Raw genomic sequence first — 12,367 nt, 5'->3', positions numbered from 1 at the left:
AAAAGAAACAAATCAAAAGTTCTTTTAAGAATATAGAGATTTGGTAATTCTAATAAACCAGTGTGGAAATTCAAGCAAAAACCTTCTTTATTTTGATTAGAAAGAAACTTTCCTTTCAATGCACAAGTGCAAAAATATAACAAAAGGAGGTGACTTGGTACTATTAAGATAAACCCAACCCTTCATGTTTTTAAAAGATGAAGTTTATTTTTCTTTTCTAAAAGATGAAATTTATTTTTTAGTAGTGCTTTGCTGCCTGTAGTAATTGTAGCTTACTTTTCATTTTTTGTTTCACTTTTAAAGTAATTTTGAATCAACATTGATAGGCTAAAATTAACCTTCAAATCTATTCATGTACTGTTAAATAAAAACTGATTCATTACAACTTAAAAAATATTACTGAGTAAATAATTTAGAGAGCAACAATTATACTTTATATGAAAAGTGAAGTAATATAATTAATTCTGGCTTCTCTCCAAGTTGCCAACGCCAACAGGATTTTGTTACCTCTTTTGAATCGAGAGCAAATAACTTAAGTCTTCCTATGTAAATATCCTTTTTTAAACATTTTATATAAATCCATCATTAATTTGAAATTCTAATTATTAATCAGAAGAAAGAGGCTTCGTTAAAACTACATTCTGATGACCTGCATCTTCCTCTGGATCTTTGTCTTTTCTCTCAGGATACATGTAAATCATGTCACATCCTCTTATAACATACAAAAAATATATTTTATCCTAAGAAATCTTTGAAACACTTGCCTAATAGTTGTCTTTTTAAGGGAATAGTAAGAGAAAGATGGGGCATTTACTCTTCTGAAATGTAAGATTTTTCTTTTCCTTTATTTCATCTAGTAATACGTTAGCTCTGGTTGTGAGTAATCATTTCTTTCCTTTGTTAAATATGTGCTGGGCCATGCTTAATCGCTCAGTCATGTCCAAATTTTTGAGACCCCATGGACTGCAGCCTGCCAGGCTCCTCTGTCCATGGGATTTCCCAGGCAAAAATACTGGAGTGGATTGCCATTCCCTTCTCCACGGAGTCTTCCCAACCCAGGGATCAAACCCAGGTCTCCCGCATTGCAGGCAGATTCTTTACCAGCTGAGCCACCAGGGAAGCCCTTTGTTAAATATATCATGTCGGAAAGAATTTTATGCAACCATTGCAGTCATATACTCATTGTTACATTTCCTAGGCCCAGTGAATTGGCTTGCGCAGGAGAGCACCCCAGCATTGGTTTTAAAAAATGGTTGATGTTTTCTAACTGGAGGTAGCTTTGAGGTAGTGAGTCTACACATGAACTGAGCAGGCTGCCCACGGACAGTGGCAGTATGCGACCTCTGAGGAGGGTCGACTGGTAGGTGACAAGAGAGACTGTCTTAGAGAATCAAACGAGTGTGCTGCCTTCTGTCAGAGGAAGTGTGGAGGCGTCTATGAAAAACTTTGAGGTCCAAAATATCTCCTTTCATAGGGACTGCAAATCCAATTGCAAATAAACAAGGTTTTATTTATTTAATGTATTTTTGTTCTATGGAAAGAACTAAGTGACATGGAAATTACAGCAAACACAGCAGATAGGCTCTAAGTTTTAAGCTTAAGAGATACTTAGAGATAAGGACAGTACAGTCAAACTCATCTTTGCCATAAAATTTTATGCATGTAAGAGACACCTTGTAGATACTTGTTAAACTGAACTACAGTTTACACTGCCTTTATTGAACATTATTATAAAAAGTGAAAAATCTTTTGAAAATACTGACCATAAAAACAAAAAGTTGGATGACTTCAGTGCCCTGTGTTCTAATGGAAGAATACCATCAATCTACCTTTTGGAGTCTTCATACAAAAAAGAATTAAAATATTTTCAGATTGAATGCGAATGAGTCTTTTCTACTTAATGGAATTTGAGCTTGGAAAAGTTGAAGTGATGATACTAAAAGAAGTGATTACACTTGCTTCTAATATCTTTATTATATAAAGATATATACCAACTGTGACTTGATAACAGTTTCTAATTCTTAAAATATTTTCCTTTAAATTAATAATACATTTCCTTAGCTAAAGCAGTAGAAAAGGATCATCTTCATCTGTTTTGAAATAATGTTCCAAAGCATTTAATTTTCAGTTAATCAAAAGCCAGAACTCTTACACTCTGTATGTGCAAATGCTCCTATTTATGCAACAGGACCCAAAATATTAAAGTATGACTTTTGCAACATTCCTGTTTTTCCTCCACCTTCAGCCTCTTCTAGGGAGATCGGTAAGATATTTTTGGATTTGCTGTGTTCCTTTTCTTTTGTTGATAGGGATATGGGGTGGAGTGGCAGAAGCTGAGAAAAGAAAAAAGAGGGGATGGAAGAATAAAGAGAAAAGAATCAAGGAGGTGGGGAAGAATGTTTAAAAAAGGAATAGAAAAATAAGACCTAGTATTGATGAACATTTTGAAGTAAAAGATTTAACTTACTTCTTTACAGAGTAGAAATTTGCTAGGAAAGATATAAAAATGGATTTTTAAGAAAATTGTGGTTGGGAGATAGGTAATGCAATTCATTCTTTATCACGTCAGAAGATCTATTACAGAAGACCTTCTGTAAAGACTGCTTTTCAAGGATTGAATTTGGATTTGTTTTCCATTCATGGGCTGAGATGGGCCTTAAAGCTGTCCAGGTGTTAGCTGGATAGATTTTAAGAGTAATTCAGGGTGAAAGAAGATAAATCTTTTTTTTATTATGACATTCATAACATTTATCAACAGTCATAATTCAGTGCAAAAGTGCTATAATTCTTGATTCATGTTAAGCCAAGAGCTTTGCAACTTCTGATGGCTTTTTTAGTGTAATGATTTATATAATAAATCTCTGCATGGTTTTTACATTTTTTCTCAATTATGTCTTATCCTATGAGATAATGAGTGGACTATAGACTGGAAACTGACCACATAGACAATAAAATAATAATGGTTCCTTCAACTAATCTCCAAAACCTAAAAAGCCCCTCAGTAACATAGACTAGGAAGTTTAATATAAAGCAGGTATATGAGTATATATGCATATTTTAGTTATTAAAGATTATTTCTGAAGGCTGTGACTTATGGGAGTTACTCATTTTCTATTATTAAATTCTATGCTTATGAATATTAAACAGCTTTAATTAATGAATATGTACACTAGTAAATATCAAAATATTTCAGGTAAAATTTTCAAATCTGTGATTGGTAGGCAATAGAGAAATAGATATATTTATTTTTTAATGTTTCTGTTTAATCTTGAACATCTTGCTCTGACCATGATGAGGTTCAAATTTATACTAAAGATCACCATGCTTACACTTCTAAAAAATATAAATGCAACATAAATTTTAAAGAGGATTTGGGGTTAGAGAGAAAGTGAAAAGGCAGTTTTATAATACTACAGAAAGATATTTAGGAAGGGAAAAAAAACATAAATTAACCAGATATAGAATAGGATCGTTGGAGTTTTAAAGAAAAACATTCTTAACAGAGATATTTAATCTTGCAAGAACTGAATGCCCACCCCATAGACGTTTCAATATTTTATAGAATTTATTTAATCAAAGTATACAGATGTTGCTGACAGTGTCCTATGGAAGACCATAATTATTCTATTCCTTATCTTTCTAAATACGTTTTTGTTGCATTATAAAAATAAATATATATGATTAATAAATTTTATCTGTTTTACATCTGTTCTTATTTAATATATATTTGAAGATAGGTAAATATGGAAATTTTACATTTTCTCTAAATGTATCCAGATCTGTGTAAATGTATCAAGCAAACCACACACAGCCTGCAAGTGATGCATGATTGTGCGGGTGACGGCTAGAAAAATGTTGCTAGCTATTTCTGACACACCTAAAAAGTGATGAATTTCCCACTTTGTTCTTTTTCAGTGTACTATAATGGATACTTTAAAGACTCTTCCTTTTATCTCTCTCTCTTTTTTTTAAATGAGAAAAATTTAGCTGTGGTTGACAAAAATCAGAAGATAAATCAGCAAAAGAAGTATATGGAAGGGACAATCCACGAACCTTAAAATAAGGAAAAACAGGGACTCCTTTATGGCAAGAAAACTATTATCACCAAAAAAATGTAATTTAGGTAGGAATTTGAGAATGTGGGTAGGGTACCTTTAGTTCCAAGATCAAATAAAACCTAATTTTTATATTAAACCAGTACCTTTAGACAACTTGCTCTTTTTTTTTCCCTCTTAATACATTCTCGCTACTCTTCCACCTAGCACAGTAGTCTTTTTTTTTTTTTCCCCCACAGGGAACATCTGATTTTATAGTTGAATTTGTTCATAATACAGTACTGTTTTGATAAACTGACTCAACTTAGTTCAATGAAAAGTATATTTGCCTGTTGTTGGAGCCTCCAGAAGATTATGGCAACAACACACCTTAGCTGTATTTATATTTTTATGTTACTGTAGAAAGGATTCAGGTTGCACACAATTCATTTATGCTCTTTTTATACCTTCTTTGGTGTATGCAATGGCATACTTGTACCTTGGAAGGTTTGGAAAATAGCTCAGCATGTTCATGTAACTTATTTTCATGAACAAAACAAAAACTCTTAACCTTGCAAAATGTACCAGTATTAGACTAGCTCTATGTGTTTATGTTCTTAGGCCACCATATAACTATCATAAAATTCTGTTTACATTAAATCTTTTTACATTTTATCTAAGACTATACTCTTAGATCTTTTATTCAAAGCAATTCTGCTGAGAATAATTAATTTTCTCAATGCTTTGATAATTACTCTTGCAAATTTATGAAGATAAACCAAGGGAACAGTCATGGATTTATTCCATGCGTCTCTCTATTTAAAGCCTCTAGAGCAATGGACTCACCCTTGGTCTTTCCAGGCGTGATCTTTATAATGCAGTAGAGAAACATATTGATAGTAAAAAAAAAAAAAATTAGATGGGAAAGCCTCTAAACTACTACCTACTATGACATGTGAAAGACACTATCAAGTTAATAAAAAAAAAAAGAGACAAACCAAGACTTAGAAGTTTTAGAAGCACAGTATGTTTCTCCCTCTCTCCCCCTTGATAACTCCCTTCTCACCAGAGTCACACTTGAAAAGAATTCACTACATGAAATCATTGATCTTTTCTGCAAACAATTCTAACATTATCAGGCATCAACAGGTAAAGAATTGTAGAATAAAGTAACAATATGACCCACAGAGTTGAATATAATTATCTAAAAAATAAATATTCATGTCAGTTTGGAAAATACTTGATCACAAAACATGAAAGAAAGGTCAACTATTTCTTTTTCATCTACCATCAAACTCTAAATCCATCTTTAACCCCAAATTCCTTTGGATTAAGTCCTTGAACACTTCTGAAATGCAGTTATATAAAGTTACACATCCATGCTGAGTTATTTACCACGTGTAGTGATAATCTGCAGTGAGCCAGGGTTTTATCTGCAGGTTATTCGGAGCGGAGCTATGAAGAGTGATTTTTAAATCCAGGTTGGAAGTATAAACAAAAGGTATGTGTGCCTGTAGCCTGAAGAGGAGACTGCGGTTTGTGAGGTGATGTTTGGAGAATCAGAAGAGAGGGTAGTAGAGAGGATATCTTTCATTTTAGAAATACCGAGGCACAAAACAGAGGTGCTTGTAGTACTTTTATACATGAAACCCCTTCTCCTGTATGTGCATCATGTGTAAACGTAAAGTCTGTATACTGCTGACTATTCGTCTCTGGTGTCCAATGAGTATGACTCCAATTCTTCTAATATCACTGTGAGAGATTGAGAGAGAGAACATGAACATTTAGGTCTGGTAAGTGTGGCAGAGAGGAAAGACACATTTGGATACAGGAAACGAGCACATATCATATTTGCCACAAATTTCATATCTGGTAAAATGAGTGTGGAAGCAGAGATATAAATGGACAACAGGAATTTGTTACTTTATTCTTTACACTGGTGCCAGAGAATGCGTCAAGTCGACCTCAAGTTTAAAGGTACAAAGAATTCAGGTACCGATGTCATGTTCAGACATTTCATAAGCCCGGGGGATTTATGCAAATAAATAAATTTTTAACAGTATTAGCAAAATAGTCAGCATGCAGGATAGAAAATATAATGTGAACTCCATTTGAATTGCCATGGTCTTGGTCTTTCAATAATTTGAAAAGATGCCATTGTATCATGTTGAACAGTATGAAATTGCTATTACTATTAATATTTTAAAACAATGGCAATTTCACATGGTCAACCTACTAGTTTTAGTTATCTGTCTTTTAAACATATGTTGAGTATTTTCACTGCACTCAGGAAATGATAGTCTTTGAGAAAGTGGAAAAATGCCAGACCATTGTAATATAGAGACAAAACTCTGAGAAAACATAATATTATATTATTACAATTGTAATATTTGATGAATGTAATAGTAATTGATTTAGTGTACATGAATCATAAATAATTTGCTGAGGTAAAACTATATTGATGCAAAGTCTATGATGTGAACAAGAGTAATATGCATTTTAGACAGCATTTAAAATCTTTAAATAATTACTTGAATTAAACATATTCTTTCAAAGGAAAATAGTTAAAAGTGTAATGTCCAACTTTCACTAGAATGATTATCAGAAATGGTGAGGAAAGATATGGAAATGCCATACTAGTGTCAGGAAAGGTAGTTTAACTATGGTATTCTTGATAAAGAAATAGTATTTGAATTTATAATCTCCTAAGTGGACATCTGAATATAGTAACAAACCCAGCCCCACTTACTCAATGCTCATTCTTGAAATCAGGTCAAAAGTTGTAAACCCCGCTGCCATGAAGTTATTCTTATATTGCCCCATCTTTATAGAATCCAGCCAGTCACCGACTGTCACAAACAGAGGATATTCGGGAACTTCACCAGGGGAGTCTGGCATTCTATAAGGAAAAAAACAAAAGCATGGAGACCATTTAAAAAACAGATAAAGCAAAAAAATACCCAACTTTATTTTTAATTTTTACAATATTCTCACATCAAATGTTTCATCCTCCATAGAACTAGATTGAAAAATGTTCCATCATATTCAAATCAGCCACTTTTATCTGGTCAATTTCACTTGTCAGTTTCTTTTGTCTTTTCCTACTTTTTGCCACTAACTAGGTCTTTACACTTGAGGTGTCTTGAGAAAGCCTGTATCTTGCTAAAATCTCTTTACTTTTTTCTCTTGCATGAAATTGTGCTTTCAAACTTGAGGAAAAGCCCCTCAAAAGACAACTAGCCACAGGCTATTCACTTATACACTTTCTGACCTTCCATTGAATTCATGCCCTATTGCCTTTTTCACATTTACTATGAGAGCCCTTTCTCTTTTTAATGGTGAATTTATAGGTGAAGACCTCATTTATTCTCAAACATTCAACAAAAATTTATTATTTATTAGAAAGTAATTTCTGTTGTCACAGAGCTCAATTTCATGAATAAGATTTACATATATCCAAGCATAGGGTAATACAGCCAAAAGCACAGACATTAATAAAGCACAAAACTAAAGAAAATCAATGACATTTGGGGTTAGCAAGAAAAAAGAATCTGCCACGGATGGGTCTTATAGTAAGTGATATGGAAATCTGTGGGGCTTCCCAGGTGGCACTAGCGGTAAAGAACCCATCTGCCAATGCAGGAGACTTGAGACTAAGGTTCAATCCCTGGGTTGAGAAGATCCCTTGCAGAAGGGCATGGCAACCCACTTCAGTATTCTTGTCTGGAGAATCCCATGGACAGAGGAACCTGGTGGGCTACAGTCCATAGGGTCCAAAGAGTCGGACATGACTTAGTTCACGTTTATGGAAATTTGTATTCTGTTCCTAAGATCTGATGCAAAGGGTATTTCAGTTGGGGACATTTTTGAAGTTTTAATATAAAAATAATATAAAAGTATTATTTTTAAAAGGCTAGTGAACGTGTGTATATATAGATACATATGTCTATATACACAAAAGTAGTTTTATATAAGCTAAAGTCAGATATAGAGAATAAAAGCAGAAATAACCTTAGAAATTATAGTAAAAATAACTCAGAATTATATATTTAAGATATTCTAATAATAAATGATATTGTTTACCTTACTGAAATACCTGAAAAATAATATTAAAAACATTTTGTATGGTGTTAAAAATAACTGATATGAATTCTTTTATAATAATAACAATAAATGTGCTTTATCATCCCTTTAGGATAATAAGTATATTATTTTGAAAATTATTAGGTCTAGAGTTTATATCAAATGATAAAGCAGTAACATTTTTTTAATGTCTGGTGTTTGAGTCAATCAGTATTTTCTAAGTGATAAAAAATTTCCCACCACAAGTAAATTACTGAATTATTTTTATATTGAATATTGAAGGATAATCCAACTCTCATTTACTTTGCTTTTAATTTTTTATAAAGTTTAAAGGATAACAGAATCCATAGAGACTTAACTAGAGCCATTTTTTAATATTTATATTATGAATATTTTATCATAATAGTTTTCAAATATTATTCATATTTGAACTATTTCATCTTAAAATACAAACCAATAACACATGAGCACATATGATTAAACCATATGAATAAGAATTCCTCCACTAAAGCAGAATGGCATATGCAAGTTATATAAGCCTAGAATTGATTTGTGCTGAGGTTTGACAGAAAACAACAAAATTCTGTTAAGTAATTATCCTTCAATTAAAAAATAAATTAATTAAAAAAAACTATATGAGAGTTGGAGTTAAACTCTAAGGTCAATATATAAGGTGAAAATGGAAACTCTTGAACAACCAAAATTACCCTTAAAAATCCTTTAAATTACCCTTAAATCACCAGAACCTGGATCTTTAAGGAGCACAAAAGCCAGAGACATAATACACAGCCAAACAACTTGTATACTGTATGACTCCTGAAGACCCTGAAAGTTGCCCCTTGGAATTATTTAGGACAAAGTTCCTACTAAAGACCTAAAATTCACTTCACTTCTGATTTTTCTTTGATTTTATATTGACTTCTATTTTTCTGAACTAGATTCTAGCTGAAGGTGGGCATGGGGTGAAGAAGGATGACAGGGAAATTCAGGGATTATTGCTCTTTCTACATAACTAAAATCTGCATAAACTAATTGCACTTGTGATTGTGATTGTACAGTGTTGTAGTCCATATGGAGTCTGGTGACACTTCATAGTGACTTCTTTTTACCAGTACTTGTTACCATATTTCCTATTTTGGCGGCTGTTAAGTCACATTTTATTTTCGTGTACTAAAAATGGCAATGCTATTTCATTATGGACTGTTTCATTCTAATTAATATCAGAAGGATTCAAGACAAAGTTTAGTTATGTTCAAAAGTTGAAAGATATCATGGCATCTACCAACAGGCACTTTAACTGTCCTTAAAGGACATGAAATGGAGAAAGGTCACAGAAGGACATTCTGTACACTAAATGACTTAAATGGCCAATTTGTCTGTTGAAAAGCAGCCACCATTTGCTCTTGGACTGTTTCAATACTGTAATTCCTGTTCCCTCCGTGCATCTTTAGTAACCTAGTTACTCTTTGGCCTTTATACGACTGCATTGGCAGTTGATTTAGTAAGGTCAAGGTCCCCTCATTGTTCACAGCCACCGTGCAATAACTTTTCTTTCACCTTACCTTATAATGAAGTTGAAAAAATGCTGCTATTTTCTGGCTTTGAGGGCTGGGTACCATCACCCTCACATGAATTCTCTGGAATATTACCTAATAAACAATAAATGCCCTTTCTTATCATCCATGTACAATGATAAACTCAGTCTGCTATTTGCTGAGCATGTAGAAATTTCTGCTATTGGGTGATTAGTGGGAGCTGTCCACCTGAGAAATGTCTTTACAGCAAAACCTGCAGCTATGTAAAAAAAAGTACATACTGTAGAACAGAAGGTCAAAGGTCTACTACTTTCTTCAGAAAAATGAAGAGGGAGCACAATTAGAGGAAATTCTACCAGGTATAAATTATAGTCAGTTTAGATCAGAGAAAGGGCTGGAGTATAGCTAGAAGAGGTAATGGTATAGTTAAAGGTACAATAAACATATTCTCAGTACATCTAAATATGTAAAAATGAATGGAACTGATAGCTGAAAAGTTTTTATTCTAACAGGCCCTTTGAGTTTGTAATAGTACTGGTATTTTAATTTAGAAAGTTCTTAGGTTACCAGTAGGTATCAAACTATCATTAAAAAGCAGGGAGGTTTTTCTCCTCAAACCTTTTCCATATTTTATATTCATCATGTAAATATAAAAGTAATAAATCTATCCAAAATGGTTCAAGGAAAGTTATACTTTGAGAAACACTTCCAAGGCAGGATCTTATTTTAATATGAAACTACCAAATTCTTAAAGGCTTTTCTTCCTTTACCACTCTAACAAAACTTCTTCCTTTAGTTCTTACCTTTATATATCGTTAGCAGAGGTCTACAGATAGTGTCCAATCTCTTTGTATTGCTGTATTTCATATGTTGATGAATATTTTCCATGTTTCAATGGTCTTCATAGCTCATTTTCAAGTGAGTGTATAATATTCTATGTGTTGATGGTTAATAATTTGTTAATTCCCTGAGTCAGACTCTTAAATTGCTATCAATCTTATTAAATTTATTGCAGATGATTATCTAATTATAAAGCATGTATCTTTATGCTTCAGTTGAATTACTTCCTTGGGAAAAACCCCATAAGATGGAAGAATTTTAAGAGTAAGTTAAAACTCCCTGAGGGCAGGAATCATATCTCATATCTCTTTCTATTTTCTGTAGACCTGAGCATAATGCTAAAAGTACTAAAGGAATTCATTAAATAAGTGATGATTAAGATTTGAATATCCTCTGCAGAAAAGTTTGGTCCATGACCTAATGTGATTTATGATGAAGAATTTATTTTCATTTAACTCATTAAATGGAATAGTAAGAATCTATTGCTAAAATGGTCATCCTATTAATGAATATGCTATTTATTTAGATTATTCCCTGTACTGCAAAAATGTTTATGTCTCTCTTTATAGGTTTCAACCCTGAATATTCACTGGAAAGATTGATGCTGAAGCTGAAGCTCCAATACACTGGCCTCTTGATGTGAAGAGCTGACTCACTGGAAAAGTCTCTGATGCTGGGAAAGATTGAAGGCAGGAGGATAAGAGGACGATAGAGGATGAGACGGTTAGATGGCATCACTGACTCAATGGACATGAGTTTGAGGAAACTGTGGGAGACAGTGAAGGACAGGGAAGCCTGGAGTGCTGCATTCCATGGGGTTGCAAAGAGTCGGACACAACTTATCAACTGAACAACAACAGGTTTCAATAGAGTGAAGGGCAGGGAATTAAAGGCGAGGGAGACAGCACAGGGTTAGGGGACCTAGAATCACAACAACACTTACTTTATTCAGTATCACTATTTTTACATGAGTTTCTCATCTCATGACCAAGGGACTACAGTTCACATTATTTAGTGAATCCATAAAACAATCTGGTTCCCCTCATACTCAGTGGGTAAAGAATCTGCCTGCAATGCAGGAGACTCAGACTAGATTCCACGGTTGGGAGGGTCCCCTGGAGAAGGAAATGGCAATGACTCCAGTATTCTTGCCTGGAGAATCTTATGGACAGAGGCAGGCAGACCCCCTGTCCATGGGGTCGCAAGAGTCAGACACAACTTAGCGACTAAACCACCACCAAATAAAACAGTCTACTACACACACTATCTACCTATCTTTTGAAGGAAGAATTTATCTAATTAGATAAAAAAAGAAAACGCTGCCCTCCCTATAATTAGGCCCAACTGTCAACTTGAAAACAAGCTCAATTAATGAAAACTTTTGATATTCTTTAAAAATAAAAATGATCCAAAATCTTGAAAACAAAATGGAGCTACAGATAAATAGCCTGGAGACAAAGATTGAAAAGATGCAAGAAATGTTTAATAAAGACCTAGAAGAAATAAAAAAGAGTCAATTAAAAATGAATAATGCAATGAATGAGATCAAAAACACTCTGGAGGGAACCAAGAGTAGAATAACGGAGACAGAAGATAGGATAAGTGAGGTAGAAGATAAAATGGTGGAAATAAATGAAGGAGAAAGGAAAAAAGAAAAAAGGATCAAAAGAAATGAGGACAACCTCAGGGACCTCTGGGACAATGTGAAACGCCCCAACATTCGAATCATAGGAGTCCCAGAAGAAGAAGACAAAAAGAAAGGCCATGAGAAAATACTCGAGGAGATAATAGCTGAAAACTTCCCTAAAATGGGGAAGTAAATAGCCACCCAAGTCCAAGAAACCCAGAGAGTCCCAAACAGGATAAACCCAAGGC

At 33.6% G+C, this 12,367-nt stretch overlaps 1 protein-coding gene across 1 annotated transcript in view; it reads right to left on the bottom strand.

Annotated features, from left to right (window-relative positions):
- Positions 1–4,507: 4,507 nt before the first annotated feature.
- The window catches only part of EPHA6 (EPH receptor A6), a 962,333-nt gene continuing 954,473 nt past the window's right edge, over positions 4,508–12,367 (bottom strand). Inside the window, exons 17-18 of the mRNA XM_043449041.1 lie at positions 6,784–6,933; positions 4,508–5,786 (exon numbers count right to left, since the gene is read on the bottom strand). Of these exons, the coding sequence (XP_043304976.1) occupies positions 5,672–5,786; positions 6,784–6,933 (265 nt within the window). The 3' untranslated portion in view covers positions 4,508–5,671. The remainder of the gene's footprint in view (positions 5,787–6,783; positions 6,934–12,367) is intronic.

Source organism: Cervus canadensis, chromosome 27 (genome assembly GCF_019320065.1).
Source record: "Cervus canadensis isolate Bull #8, Minnesota chromosome 27, ASM1932006v1, whole genome shotgun sequence".
NCBI lineage: Eukaryota > Metazoa > Chordata > Mammalia > Artiodactyla > Cervidae > Cervus > Cervus canadensis.
Note: the sequence above shows the minus strand (reverse complement) of the source record. Positions and strands in the feature narration are given on the sequence as shown.